Source organism: Martes martes (assembly GCF_963455335.1).
Source record: "Martes martes genome assembly, chromosome: 3".
NCBI lineage: Eukaryota > Metazoa > Chordata > Mammalia > Carnivora > Mustelidae > Martes > Martes martes.
This window is the reverse complement of record NC_137890.1, coordinates 81,770,808-81,786,754: the sequence shown is the minus strand read 5'-3', so window position 1 is coordinate 81,786,754 and position 15,947 is coordinate 81,770,808. Positions and strand designations below refer to the sequence as shown.

Genomic DNA, 15,947 nt, shown 5'->3' with positions numbered 1-15,947 from the left:
CTGACAGTATTTGCTAAGAATGGTAAAATTCAAACCTTCAAGTAAAAATGAGGACTTATTAAACATGTCTACCACCATGATCTTGACAGTTTCATAATACTTGAGGACTTTCATGATGAAATCTGTACTGGTATTAATGGATATAATTTTTTTATATTACATATTGAAATGTCAGTATTTTAAAGACCCACGTAACTCCATGAATCACTATTTCCCAAATAATCAATGCACAATTTTACCAGATCATGCAAGATAAAAGAGCCATTCAAAATGTCAAGATATTCCAATATAATTTATGTAATAGAATATAAAAAAGTGCATGAATATGGTTTCAGACTCCATACTGTGAATCACTACTAAGTTAGGTTTGGATACAATATCAAAGAAAGAACCACAATTACTTAAAAAGGCTATTATAGTATTCCTCTTTCCTTTTTCCAATTAAACACCCATGTGAAGCTGAATTTTTTTTCACATATTCAACCAAAACAATATAATTTAGGAGATTGAATGCAGAAGCAGATAGGAGAATCAGCTGAGCTCTTTTAACACAGATTTTCAAAAATATAAAACTATGCCATTCTTCTAATTTTTTACAAAAGCCTTCTCTTTTAAAAAAATGTTAGTTATGATAACATGTAACTAGTTATTATTTTAAGTGAATTAATTTTTAAATATCTCTGACTGGGAGACAAGATGGCGGAGAAGTAGGAGGAGGCACCGTTTCCACCGGTCCCCTAAAGTGAGCTGATTACCTACCAAAGAACTCTGATCACCCATGAAATCAGTCTGAGATTAGAATTATACACTTCTGGATCTCTATGTGGGCAGAAGACGCCAGCAGGCAGAAGCGTTCCAGGGTGCACCTTGCCTGCACGACAGTTGATACATTGAGCTACACAGCCATTCAGCCATCTCTCACCAAAATGAGTAGGAGGAGGAATGCCCAAGAGAAGAAAAATTCAGAGACTGGGCCCTCTCCATCAGAGCTCTTTGATATGGACATAGACAGTATGTCAGAAAGGGAATTCAGGCTAACAATTATCCAGGCAATAGCTAGGTTGGAGAAAGCCTTTGATGACAAAATGAAATTGATTAGGGCAGAAGTGAAAGGCACCAGGGATGATGGTAACAATGTTCTCAATGAGTTCCAATCCAATCTAAATTCTCTAAAAGCTAGGGTAACTGGGGCAGAAGATACAATTAGTGATCTGGAGGACAAACAGAGAAAAATGATCAGGAGGAAGCCTGGAACAAACAGCTTAGAAGCCATGAAAACAGAATTAGGGAAATAAATGACGCCATGAAACGTTCCAACGTCAGAATTATTGGAATCCCTGAGAGGGAGGAGAAAGAAAGAAGACTAGAAGATATAGTTGAACAAATTCTCCATGAAAATTTTCTCAATCTCACGAATGGAACCAGCGTTCGTGTACTAGAAGCAGAAAGGTCTCCCCCCAAGATCATAAAATCTAGAAAGACCTCGAGACACCTGACTGTGAAAATGATGAATCATAATTGTAGACAGGAGTTCCTGAAAGCAGCCAGGGTGAAAAAATTCCTTACGAACAGAGGAAAGTCCCTCAGAATAATGTCAGACCTGTCCCCAGAAAGCTGGCAAGCCACAAAAAGGCTGGCAAGATGCATTCAGGGCACTAAATGAGAAGAACATGCAGCCAAGAATACTTTATCCAGCAAGACTGACATTCAAAATGGATGGAGAGATAAAGAGCTTCCAAGACTGGCAAGGTTTAAAAGAGTATGTGACCACCAAGCCAACAATGCAGGAAATATTAAGGGGGGTTCTATAAAAAAGGAAAAAGCCTAAGAATATCATTGAACAGAAATTTATGGAGACAATCTATAGAAACAAAGACTTCACAGGTAACACGATGACAATAAAAATGTATCTCTCAATAATCACGCTCATCATGAATGGCCTAAATGCACCCATAAAACAACACAGGGTTGCAGATTGGATAAAATGACAGGACCCATCCATATGTTGTCAACAAGAGACCCATTTGGAACCTAAGGATACATCCAGACTGAAAGTGAAGGGATGGAGAAGCATCTTTCATGCCAATGGGCCTTAAAAGAAGGCGGGGGTAGCGATTCTCATATCAGATAAATTAGATTTTAAACTAAAGACTGTAGTCAAAGATACAGAAGGACACTACATAATTCTTAAAGGGACTATTCATTGAGAAGATCTAACAATTGTAAATATTTATGCCCCCAATATGGGAGCAGCCAATTACATAAGAAAACTATTAATCGGGGCGCCTGGGTGGCTCAGTGGGTTAAAGCCGCTGCCTTCGGCTCAGGTCATGATCCCGGCGTCCTGGGATCGAGCCCCGCATCGGGCTCTCTGCTCAGCAGGGAGTCTGCTTCCTCCCTTCTCTCTCTGCCTGCCTCTCTGCCTACTTGTGATCTGTCTGTCAAATAAATAAATAAAATCTTTAAAAAAAAAAAAGAAAACTATTAATCAAGATAAAGAGTCATATTGATATGAAAACATTAATAGGAGGAAAACTTAACATGCCACTCTTAGTAATAGACAGATCATCCAAGCAGAAAATCAATAATGAAACAAGAGCACTGAATGACACATTGGACCAGATGGACCTCATAGATATATACAGAACATTCCACCCTAAAACAACAGAATACTCATTCTTCTCGAGTGCACATGGAACCTTCTCCAGAATAGACCACATACTGGATCACAAATCAGGGCTCAACCAATACCAAAAGACTGAGATTATTCCCTGCATATTCTCAGATCACAATGCATTGAAACTGGAGCTCAACCACAAGGAAAAGTTTGGAAGGACTACAAACACCTGGAAGCTAAATACCACCTTGCTTAAGAATGCTTGGTTCGGGGCGCCTGGGTGGCTCAGTGGGTTAAAGCCTCCGCCTTCAACTCGGCTCATGATCCCAGGGTCCTGGGATCGAGCCTTGCATCGGGCTCTCTGCTCAGCAGGGAGTCTGCTTCCCCCTCTCTCTCTGCCTGCCTCTCTGTCTACTTGTGATTTCTGTCTGTCAAATAAATAAATAAAATCTTTAAGAAAGAAGAAAAAAAAGAATGCTTGGATCAACCAGGAAATCAAAGAACTTTAACAATTCATGGAAACCAATGAGAATGAAGACACTTCGGTCCAAACCCTAATGGGATACAGCAAAGGCGGTCCTAGGGGGGAAATACATAGCCATCCAAGCCTCCCTCAAAAAAACTGAAAAATCCAGAATACACCAGCTGTCTCTACACCTTAAAGAACTGGAGAATCAACAACAAATTAAGCCAACTCCACACACAAGAAGGGAAATAATCAAGATTAGAGCAGAGATCAATGAAATAGAAACTAGAGATATAGTAGAATGCATCGATGAAACTAGAAGCTGTTTTTTTTTAAGAATCAGTAAGATCAATAAACCATTGGCCAAACTAATCCAAAAGAAAAGAGAGAAGGCCCAAATTAATAAAATTATGAATGAAAAGGGAGAGATCACAACTAACACCAAGGAAATAGAAACAATCATCAGAAATTATTATCGGGTGCCTGGGAGGCTCAATTGGTTAAGCAACTGCCTTCAGCTCAGGTCATAATCCTGGAGTCTCAGGATCGAGTCCCACATGGGGCTCCTTGCTCAGCAGGGAGTCTGCTTCTACCACTGACCTCTCTCCTCTCATGCTCTCTCTCTCTGTCATTCTCTCTCTCTCTCTCTCTCAAATAAATACATAAAATCTTGAAGAAAAAAAAAAAGAAAGAAAGAAATTATTATCAACAGTTATATGCCATTAAGTTAAGCAACCTAGACGAAATGGATACATTCCTGGAAAACTATAAACTTCCAAAATTGAACCAGGAAGAAATTGACAGCCTGAATAGACCAATATCTAGTAACAAGATTGAAGCAGTGATCAAAAACCTCCCAAAACACAAGAGTCCAGGACCTGATGGATTCCCTGGGGAATTCTACCAAACATTCAAAGAAGAAATAACACCTATTCTTCTGAAGCAGTTTCAAAAATTGAAGCAGAAGGCAAACTTCCAGACTCTTTTTATGAAGCCAGCATTACCCTGATCCCCAAACCAGGCAAAGACCCCATCAAAAAAGAGAATTTCAGACCAATATCCCTGATGAATATGGATGCTAAGATTCTCAACAAGATCCTTGCTAATAGGATGCAACAGTGCGTCCTAACAGTGCGATAAAAGATTATCCACCATGACCAGGTGGGATTCATCCCTGGGTTTCAAGGGTGGTTCAACATTCGCAAATCAATCAATGTGATAGAACAAATCAATAAGAGAAAAGAGAAGAACCACAGGGTCCTATCAATTGATGCAGAAAAAGCATTTGACAAAATTCAGCATTCATTCCTGATTAAAATGCTTCAAAATATAGGGATAGAGGGAACATTCCTGAACTTCATAAAATCTATCTATGAAAGACCCACGGAAAATATCATCCTCAATGGGAAAAAGCTGACAGCTTTCTCTTTGAGATCAGGAACACAACAAGGATGCCCACTCTCACCACTCTTGTTCAACATAGTATTAGAAGGGGCGCCTGGGTGGCTCAGCGGGTTAAGGCCTCTGCCTTCGGCTCAGGTCATGATCCCGGGGTCTTGGGATCGAGCCCCATGTCGGGCTCTCTGCTCAGCGGGGAGCCTGCTTCCTCCTCTCTCTCTCTGCCTGCTTCTCTGCCTACTTGTGATTTCTGACTGTCAAATAAATAAATAAAATCTTTAAAAAAAAAAACAAAAACAAAAACAAAAACATAGTATTAGAAGTCCTAGCAACAGCACTCAGACAACAAAAAGAAATAAAAGGTATTCAAATTGGCAAAGAAGAGTCAAACTCTCTCTCTTTACAGATGACATGATACTATATATGGAAAACCCAAAAGACTCCACCCCAAACTACTAGAACTCATACAGCAATTCAGTAATGTGGCAGGATACAAAGTCAATGTACAGAAATCAGTGGCTTTCTTATACACTAACAATGAAAATACAGAAAGGGAAATTAGAGAATCGATTCCATTTACTATAGCACCAAGAACCATAAGATACGTGGGAATAAACCTAACCAAAGAGGTAAAGGATCTCTACTTGAGGAACTACAAAACACTCATGAAAGAAATCTTAGAAGACACAAAAAGATGGAAGACAATTCCATGCTCACGGATCAGAAGAATAAACATTGTTAAAATGTCTATACTGCCTAGAGCAATCTACACTTTCAATGCCATTCCGATCAAAATTCCACCAGCATTTTTCAAAGAGCTGGAGCAAACAATCCTAAAATTTGTATGGAATCAGAAGACACCCCGAATTGCTAAGGAAATGTTGAAAAAGAAAAACAAGGCTGGGGCATCACGTTGCCTGATTTCAAGCTTTAGTACAAAGCTGTGATCACCAAGTCAGCAAGGTACTGTAATAAAAACAGACACATAGACCAGTGGAACAGAGTAGAGAGCCCAGATATGGACCCAAAATTCTATGGTCAAATAATCTTCAACAAAGCAGGAAAAAATATCCAGTGGAAAAAAGACAGTCTCTTCAATAAATGGTGCTGGGAAAATTGGACAGCTATACATAGAAGAATGAAACTCGACCATTCTCTTATACCATACACAAAGATAAACTCGAAATGGATAGAAGACCTCAACGTGAGACAGGAATCCATCAGAATCATTGAGGAGAACATGGGCAGTAACCTCTTTGATATCAGCCACAGCAACTTCTTTCAAGGTATGTCTTCAAAGGCAAAGGAAACAAAAGCAAAAATGAATTTTTGGGACTTCATCAAGATCAAAAGCTTCTGCACAGCAAAAGAAACAGCCAAAAAAACAAAGAGGCAACCCACGGAATGGGAGAAGATATTTGCAAATGACAGTACAGACAAAAGGTTGATATCCAGGATCTATAAAGAACTCCTCAAACTCAACACACACAAAACAGACAATCATATTAAAAAATGGGCAGAAGATATGAACAGACACTTCTCCAATGAAGACATACAAATGGCTACCAGACACATGAAAAAATGTTCATCATCACTAGCCATCAGGGAGATTCAAATCAAAACCACATTGAGATACACCAGTTAGAATGGCCAAAATTAGCAAGACAGGAAACAACATGTGTTGGAGAGGATGTGGAGAAAGGGGAACCCTCTTACACTGTTGGTGGGAATGCAAACTGGTGCAGGCACTTTGGAGAACAGTGTGGAGATTCCTCAGGAAATTAAAAATAGAGCTTCCCTATGACCCTGCAATTGCACTACTGGGTATTTACCCCAAAGATACAGATGTAGTGAAAAGAAGGGCCATCTCTACCCCAATGTTTATAGCAGCAATGGCCATGGTCACCAAACTGTGGAAAGAACCAAGATGCCCTTCAACGGATGAATGGATAAGGAAGATGTGGTCCATATACACTATGGAGTATTATGCCTCCATCGGAAAGGATGAATACCCAACTTTTGTATCAGCATGGACAGGACTGGAAGAGATTATGCTGAGTGAAGTAAAGTCAATCAGAGAGAGTCAATTATCATATGGTTTCACTTATTTGTGGGGCATAAGAAATAACACGGAGGACATGGGGAGATGGAGAGGAGAAAGGAGTTGAGGGAAATTGGAGGGGGAGATGAACCATGAGAGACTATGGACTCTGAAAAACAATCTGAGGGTTTTGAAGAGGCCGGGTGGGTGGGAAGTTGGGTGAGCCTGGTGGTGGGTTTATGGAGGGCATGTATTGCATGGAGCACTTGGTGTGGTGCATAAACAATGAATTCTGGAACACTGAAAAGAAATTTAAAAAATTAAAAATTAAAAAAAATTTTTTTAAATATCTCCATTTTCATTTCTGATACAGTAAATTCAACAGTAAATGCCCATGTAACAAATGCTCTCTGGGGTCCTCAATATTTTAAGAGTGTTAAGGGGTCCTAAGACCAAACAGTGAAAACCACTGCCCTAAAAGCAACGTTCCATAAATAAATGGGGCTAGTTCTTATATTAAGAACTTTGAAATCTGCTTCCCTATTGCTCTACCATAGTGCTATTTCTACCTTAAGAAGTATCACAGGCTGTTAGTTAAATGATCTTGATTATCCTCTTTATGTATTCCATAAAGGAACCCTGAACCATTCAACTATTTCAAGACACACACTATGTTCTCTATATTTGCTAAGATAAGCACCCTAGTCCCTAAACCAGTCTTCATGTGGTACCTTTCTCATCACTACCACTCCCCAAATCCCGTCTGGCTACACCCTGCATAGTTATCTGCCAATGTCTTTTCTTCTCTGTATTCTCAATGCCCAGTGCAACCTCTGAACAGAACAGACACCTTCCTGAATCAGTAGTGTGTCTCTTAAAAGGGAGCACTGAAAAGCAACTGCACATCGCTATTTTACAAACTGTGGGACACAATCCATTAGTAATTTTATCATCAGAATCATGACTGGCATTTTTTTTAATGACCAAGAATAGGATTAGATAAATAGAATATATCCTTGCTACATGCCAGGTGCACCAATAAGAACTGATTTATGAAATCTCTTTGAAATTATGAGTTTAAATGTTTTTGTTATAATGCAGTATGGTCAAACAACTTTCAAAACCACTGCTCCAGATCACATTTTAACAGGTTTATTTTCTCCTGATAAGTACATCATTCTTTCTTTTAATTGGTCTAGCCTACAACAAAGAATTTTGTTATCTCCCACCACAGAAAACATTTTTGGTATGGTCCTTTTGCTGAACAGAATGGCTTCTACACATATTTACATTTATGACCCTGAGGCAGAGACTGTAAGCCAATAGCTCCAGGCCAAACTTGGCTCTAGACATTTTATTCTGCTACGTCTTTTTAAAATTTTATTATAAATAAATATGAATGCCTTTAAGCAGGGCACACATGCTCCAGAATGGCACAGCTCCCACTTGCCCCAATTACATAACACTAGCACCATTTCACAGTTCTCTGCAAGGCCCTTAAGGAAACTGGATTTTACAACATATGATAGAGAAACGGTAGAAATAACCTGTCAGACAGCTAAAGGTGAGAAATGTATGTAACTGTCCACTGTTGTACTAACTGAAGGTTCTATGTAAGCAAAAAAAAATACCTGGCAGTGTGTGTTGTCCAGACACCATAGTAAGCAGCTTCTCTTGTTCTTCCATGAGTCTTTGTAGTTGCTCTAACTGTTGCCTCTTCAGCTGTTCCTGCTTCTTCTGTTGTACTTCTTTCAGCTTTTTAAACATAAAATTAATTTGATTAAACTAACTTTACATTTCCTTATGGATCTTTGCTCCTTATACTTATCTTAATGCCTCTCATCTCCCTTTCCATATCACCTCTAATAAAGAGTTCCAAATAGAGATTCCTAAGTAACTACATCTACCACCAATACTCCAAAATCCTATCTTTTTATGAAGGGTACCATACCGACTGTCTCAACTAAGAAACATTAAAAGTCATATGAATCCATGGGTTCTTAAAATAGGATAGGTATCAGTACATTTATGATCAACATTTTCTCCCTAACATTTGATCAACCATTTCTAATTTAGTTTTTACCAAGTAAAACAGAAACTTAAAGACGTCTTTACCTCAAGTGGTATATCTTACATACCAAACCTCTGTTAATGTTTCACATTAGACAAAAGGCAAAATTTGGTGTTTTGAGGATTTCACAGTAAAGGGGAAGAAACAAGAGGCCCTGAGCAGGTGACTTTTCATCATCAACAGAAACTTGCAATAACATAAATACATATTGGGCCAAATACTTTTGTACCTGTTCAAGCTTTTTAAAAAGTGGGTCTTTATAAGCTACTTCTTTGCATTCACTGGAAAGATCTGAGATAAAGTCATTTTTGTTGTCTTCCCGGTATCCAGGAGCATCTTGACATGCCACTATTTGTGGTCCTTCTTTAGTTAAAGGAAATACTGTATGTGTTTCAGATTTATCTGATTGTAGTTTACAAGGGCTGTTAGACTCCAACTTCTGTACTTCAAGAAGTGAATCTTCTTCACTTATAAGGCTGAAGCTATTTGAAAAATGTGTGGCTTTAATAGGAAAGCTGGTAGAAATGTTCACATTTGCTCGCTTCTCTTCATCTGCTTCCAAAATAGGAAATCCACGATTTAATATGACCCCAGCCCGAGAAGGATTGGTCATCCACTGGGTTAAGAAGTTCTGTCCATTGTTTAATTCAGAAGAGGTTGGCATCAGGAACATTTTAGTCCAATGATAATATTTTATTTAAATAATGTAAAGGTTAGAAGAGCTATTAATTTCCAAAACCTGTAGAAAGAAGATGCCAACAAAAAGCATTGGTGAAAGCTATTCTACCCAAAACTCGAACCAGCACAAAAATCTACTGAATATTTCAAATACAAAAGACTTCAACCAGCAAAGCAGTTGGGCATTAAACTGTGATTTCTTTTCAGTCTTAAAAAAATCCAAATTGAGTCAATCAAAAACCTAAGTTCCCTTCTGATCTAATCATTTGATTACTGAGGATTTTATACAAGTGCTAAATCAGCTCACCTAAAACTCTAGGAGCTTGAGCATCTTCTAAGTTATTTGATTACTATAACTATCAAATGTTACCCATATTAAACACTTTCATGCTTCTGGCCCTAGTCCCACATAGCTTCTCTGCCCAACTGGGGAGCCCATGTTCTCCCTATTTACAGAACAAGAGTCACCACCATGGCTTCACCGGCATTTCTATTATTCCTTCAACCCCCTTCTAGCCCCTCGCCCACCAAGCAGACCCTCATCTGTATTCTTAGAGGTCTCCGATATCACTATTTTGGCATGCATCTCAATATAAGCGGTACTCTGCCTTTGTGTTCATAATCTACCAAGCTGTGAGTTCCTTGAAGATATAGTTACCCATGCCTAGCACCATCCATTCCTGCTAGGAAGGAATGGAGAAACTTGATAAATGTTTGCTAAAATTAAGTAAAATTAAATCAGAACTAAGATTCTATTATTTAAAATAAATTCAATATTATAAAATATTATTTGTGTTCATTCGATGCTCAACAACAAAATTACATTAGTTCATACAATAGGACAGCTACTTTGTATGAATCATACTCTAATATAACCAAATTCCTAGTGTAATTCAGTCACCATGCAATAAATTTAAATGGCACATCACACAGAAGATAAGCTTGTCCTCCTCTGTATGACTGATTTCACTCACCTAATATTTATTGAGTTCTTACTCTGTGCCAGATACTATTTTAGTCACTGGGCATACGGCATACGGCAGTTAATAAATCAGAGTCTAGTGAAGAAAATACATGCATATAAAAGAAAACTATAGTTTTAAGAGTATTACTGTATGCTATATATTAATAAATGCTGAGAAGAAAAATAAAAGCAATATGGGGGAAGAAGATTTGCAAGTTTAGAGAGGGTAGACAGGGAGTCCTCCTTTAGGAGATAAACTCAAGGACCTGGTGGAGGTCAAGGAACAAGTGGTGCAGATATGAGGGGTGGAGTAAGAAAATCAGCCTTCATATTGAAAACCTTCACTTGCAGAATGACCCCCACCAGTTTTTACAGCCCCATCACCACTATCTATCTCGAATTCTCTGGAATTAGACTTATTGTTAGACTTATTACATCAGTCACTTGGCTCCTAGGCAACTCTTTATCTTCAATGCTCTGATATCCATGCACATGCCTTACTCCATCTCCAATGTCCACACAGCCCCAAAGTCCATCACTAGCAAAATCTATTATCCTCAACCTCATCTCTCACCTTCCTGAAAACACCTCTTCCTACACATCCCATACTCTGGACCACTGGGCCTGGGAGTAGAATATGTGTTTTTTGTATCGTCCTTTTTCGCTTCTAGATTATTCTCCCTTCCTCCACCATAAAAACCACTAAATTCTGAATCTCATATGATTTTATTATATTATTTACAAATCCGTCCTTTATTGTCTACCAAACCTCCAGAGGTCACCAGGGTCCTCCCCTTCATTCCTTAAAATTTTCTGGCTGAGCAACTGGAAGAACCGTGTTGCCATTAACTGAAATGGGGAAAACTGGGAACGAAACAGGTTTGAGGGAATGAGAAATCAAGAGTTGAATTTCAAACATTTTTTTAATCTTTTTTTTTTTTTCAAGATTTTATTATTTGGGGGGCTGCACGAGCAACGGGGAGGGACAGAGGAAGAGGCCAACTCCCCACGGAGCAGGGAGCCCGATGCAGGGCTCCATCCCAGGACCCTGAGATCATGACCTGAGCCGAAGGCAGACACTTGACCAAGCCACCCAGGTGCCCCTGGCACATTTGAAGATGCCTAGTAGACATTCCAGTCATCATTATATAAGCAGCGGGACACATAAGAATGGGATTCACAGAAGAATGGGATTCATGGATGAAGCCAAGGCTGTGAAGTATAAATGTGAGTATCCCTAGCATATAGATGATATTTAAAGCCTTGACCCTGTTGAGATCACTAAGTGACTAACAGTAGACAAAAAAGAGAAAATGTAGAAAGTATAGTGTCCGGTTTTTTTATTGTTTTGTTTTGTTTTTAATGAAGAAAGTATTTCAAGAAAGAAAGATACGTGTTAAAAGCTGTTAACACATGAAGGGTGAGGAGAACTGAGAACTGACCTTGGAATTGAGCAAAGTAAAGGTCATGATAACTTCGATAAGAGCAACTTGGGGAAGAGGAAGGCTGCAAAAGTTTGAATGGAGGGAATACATGAAAGAACAAGAAACTGAGGATAGCTAACTCTTTCCAGGAGTTTTGCTATAAAGTGAAGGAAATAAATAGGACAGTAGCTGCACAGGGATGCAGAGTGAAGAAAGATTTTTTAAGACAGGATAAATAAAAGCATGTCTGTAGGTTGATGAGAATGAAGAAAGTAGAGAATTACTATAGCATTGTCCTTGAGGGGAGAAATGAGAAAATTTAGTACCAAAGTGAAATAACATGTCACACTATTTTTCAGATACAATTCTAGACTTTAAGATAGATAGCCAAACTGACAGATATCTCCAAAGGCAATTTGGAGGCAAACATATATTTAGCTTTGTAACAAGTGTCTGAAAAAAAAAAAAAAAGATATAAACAGAAAAAGAAATATAGATGCCTAAACATTAAAAAAGTTCATCATCACTCAACTGAATAGTAATTAAAACAATAACGACATACCATTTTTCACATACCAGGTTGGAAAAGCTAAAAACTGCTAAACCCCAGTGTGGAAAAGAACTCTTTCATAAAGTGATACTTGGGAATGTAAACTGGCAAAAACCTTTTGAAGGGCAATTTGACAATATCTATCCAAACTGTAAATGTACAGAAACTTTGACTCAGCAATTTCACATTTAGGCATTTTGTGCTACACTGGCACAAGTTCACAACATTTGTAATAAACTGAGATTAATGTCTTAAATGTCTATTAAGGGAGGACCAGCTAATTACATCATTCACATTATGCAATGGTTACAGAGAACCAAGTAAGCTTCTTAAGTACCAATATGTGAGTCCTGAATATACCCAAGATATACTGTTAAATTGACAAAGGCAAAATGCAAAGCACTTTATAAGAAATAAAGACAAAAAAGCACAATTACCTAGAACTGTGCTGTCCATTATGATAGCCACTGGTCACATATGGCTATTTAGCACTTGAAAGTAGCTAATGTGACTGGAGAACTAAAAGACAGATGGGGTCATTTTACTAAAACCAGATTTAATGGAATTTTAAAACAAGAGACTACTGTTTCCCTTGTTGCTTTACTGAGTGTAACAACATACACTGAAAATACTTATGCTCCATTTTCTGAAGCAGAATCCTGAAATAATGTCATGGGTACAGCTGTTAAAACATATATACAAATACTATGAATCCTCAGTTTGTAGAACTGTTCAAAGAAATATAGGACAAAAGGAATGCTTGAAAACTATTCAATAAGCAAAGACCAAAGCGACAGTGTGATTTTTCTCAGATATCAGTTGGAAAACAGCTATTCACACATTTTAAAAAACTGCTGCAACAAACAGCAACATGGATGAGTAATGCTGAGTCCAAGTCTCAACAGATTCATTCTGTTTCCATGTAATATGAAGTTCAAGAACAGGTAAAATAAATTTATAAGTACAGAAGTCAGACTCATGGTCATAGAGGCTTCTGCCTTGTTGATAGGGAGTCTTATTATCTTTACTTGGTGGTGATTACACCGGTGTATACATTTGGGTAGTACACTTAAGATTAGGGCAGTTTATTGAATATCTGTTATTCCTGAATAATTTTTAAAAATCTGTTCTAAGTAAACTAATTCTAATTATTTAATATTTTATTTATTTGACAATGAGAAATCACAACTAGGCAGAGAGGCGGGCAGAGACAGAGGAGGAAGCAGGATCCCTGGGGAGCAGAGAGCCTGATTGGGGGGGGGGGGCGGGCTCGATCCCAGGACCCAGAGATCATGACCTGAGCCGAAGGCAGAGGCTTTAACCCACTGAGCCACCCAGGCCCCCACTAATTCTAATTACTTTTGAGTTGAAAACCTATCTAAAAGGTAACAGCTCTTCATCAAAATCAACCAAGTAATCTATGTTAAATTTCAAAGACTTTAGCAGGAAAATTTGAAATCCAAATTTAGGAAGAAGACAAGTTACAAGGTTATTTTGTAACATCAAAAAACTAAAAAAAGTTCCCTACTACACTGACGAGTGCGGGTGGTGCTGCAGCACTCAAGACATATGCATCTTAAAACAAACACCTTAAGGGGCACCTGGGTGGCTCAGTGGATTAAGCCTCTGCCTTCAGCTCAGGTCATGATCTCAGGGTCCTGGGATCGAGCCCCACATTGGGCTCTCTGCTCAGCAGGGAGCCTGCTTCCCTCTCTCTGCCTGCCTCTCTGCGTACTTGTGATCTATCTCTCTCTGTCAAATAAATAAGTAAATTAAAAAAAAAAAAACCACCTTAAAACAAACCACCCTTAAACACCTCTATTCCGTCATTTTAATTTCATGAATACGATCCTCAAAGTGTATTTACTGTCAGCATGAAGAATAAAAATATTGTTTCACCTTAATCTGCTATGTATTATTAATATTCAGGCAAACTATAAAGAACATATATATAGCAAAATGTCTAGAAAGGATTAGCATGTGGACTAGGATTTTTTTGGATATCAAAATCTGTTTGAAACAAATTCACGGCCTCGAAACCTCCAGAGAGTGCTATATAAACATACTCGAAGCAGTTTGGAGGAATAAATTCTCTGCCTCCTGACGGGGAAAAGTGGACACAAACAGTGAGCTCAAAGTCAACCTCCGACCCTATAACTAGTTGATTTGGGAGATGATTTATCAGTCTCCCAAAACAACATGTTCATGAAAACCACGAATCCACAGCAAAGCTTTAAAGGACAGCTCTTGACTGATGGATCATCGATGATGATCCGCCTTAAGGAGGACAGAAAGCAACGCCACTTTACACTTTCTTTTCGAACCGTGTCCCCTGCGCTTCTAAACGGCAGCTTGAAGTACAGCCAAAACCACAGGCGGTGAGCGTCCCTGAAAGGCAGGCTCCACACAAAACAGCGTTAAGCTGGGACGTCCACAGAATTGATGTTGGCCGCCGCCGCAAGGTCGCCAGGCCGCGGCTCCTTCCGCGCCCCGCTGAGCCAGCCCAGAAGCCCGGAGTGGGTCCCTCCCGCGCCCCGCCAACACTCTTTGATGGAGGGTGACAAACACACCAGCTCCCGCGTTCCTTTCACCCACAAATTACCGCTCCGCAGTCCCCTGGCTTCTCAGTCCACTCAAACTACATCAAGAATCGCCGCTGCATTTATGAATGAGGCGCCACAATCACCGCCTCCGGTTTGAGCCCCGCCCCCCAAGGACGGCTCCGCCCCTTATCCGAGGGCTCCTGGGAAATGTAGTTTCGGCCAGCCCCCTCTGCACTTCCGTGAGGGCACTGGGAGACCCAGGCAAACTACCATACCCAGCGGGGATCGCAGGGGCGGACGTTACCTAAGGAATTCACGCTGGGCGTCTTCCTCCTGGGTCGCCGGCTAGTGGGCGGGCGGCTGAGCGGGAGGGAAAAACCGTTCCTAGGGTGAACCTCCGTGACAAAGCGTACCGCTTCCCCCGCCCCCGCCCTCCCTGCCTTGAAAACTAAGGAGAGCGCCTTTGCGAGAAATCTCCGTCTTCAGAGAAAAGTAGGGGACTCAGAGCTAACAGTATACAGATGGACACTTTTAGGGGTGATGGGGGCAGGGCAGGGGCTTTTTGCTTCATGTCCGTCTGCCTCGTTTTCGCATCAGGCACTCTTCAGGCAAAAGTAAGGGGTGGGGTGGGGGGGAATTCACTCCCAAAATAGTCATCGCTCATCCCTTCTCGTATAGCCAATAAACAAATGGTTTGGCTCTGCGTGTCCATTAGATGTTAAAAGTCTATAAGCACTGAAAGTGCAAAATTCAGCAAATGTTTTCTTAATTGCCACCACAAAGGGCTGTGTAACTGGAGAACACTGAGGGGCAACTTACCATAGTGTACATACCCGGGTTTCGTGTCTGTTTAATTACCAGTATGCCAAGTGAAATTTGTTTAAAAATAAATAAATAAATAAATAAAATAGTGCCATTTATAACAACCAGTGTAATCGCTGAAATAAACTACCACTGATTAAAGATAATTAAAAAACACTTTCACAGAGATTTGGCCTCCTCAACAAAATTGTTTTGCTACCTACCTCAGAAATAGACTCTCTCTAAGCAAGATTTGCATCCGCTTTTTTTTTTTTATTCTAGATGAGGAAACCAAAGCCCAAGACTTCCAAGATCACACAACAATTTAAGATGCCTTATGAGGATGTAAATGCTCTTCTCCGTTTATAATGGCCCTTTGGCTTGAAAAAACATG

At 39.6% G+C, this 15,947-nt stretch overlaps 1 protein-coding gene across 1 annotated transcript in view; it reads right to left on the bottom strand.

Moving 5' to 3' along the window:
• The window catches only part of CPAP (centrosome assembly and centriole elongation protein), a 72,236-nt gene extending 57,322 nt beyond the window's left edge, over nt 1–14,914 (bottom strand). Inside the window, exons 1-3 of the mRNA XM_080798287.1 lie at nt 14,812–14,914; nt 8,823–9,332; nt 8,154–8,277 (exon numbers count right to left, since the gene is read on the bottom strand). Of these exons, the coding sequence (XP_080654413.1) occupies nt 8,154–8,277; nt 8,823–9,266 (568 nt within the window). The 5' untranslated portion in view covers nt 9,267–9,332; nt 14,812–14,914. The remainder of the gene's footprint in view (nt 1–8,153; nt 8,278–8,822; nt 9,333–14,811) is intronic.
• Nucleotides 14,915–15,947: the final 1,033 nt, after the last annotated feature.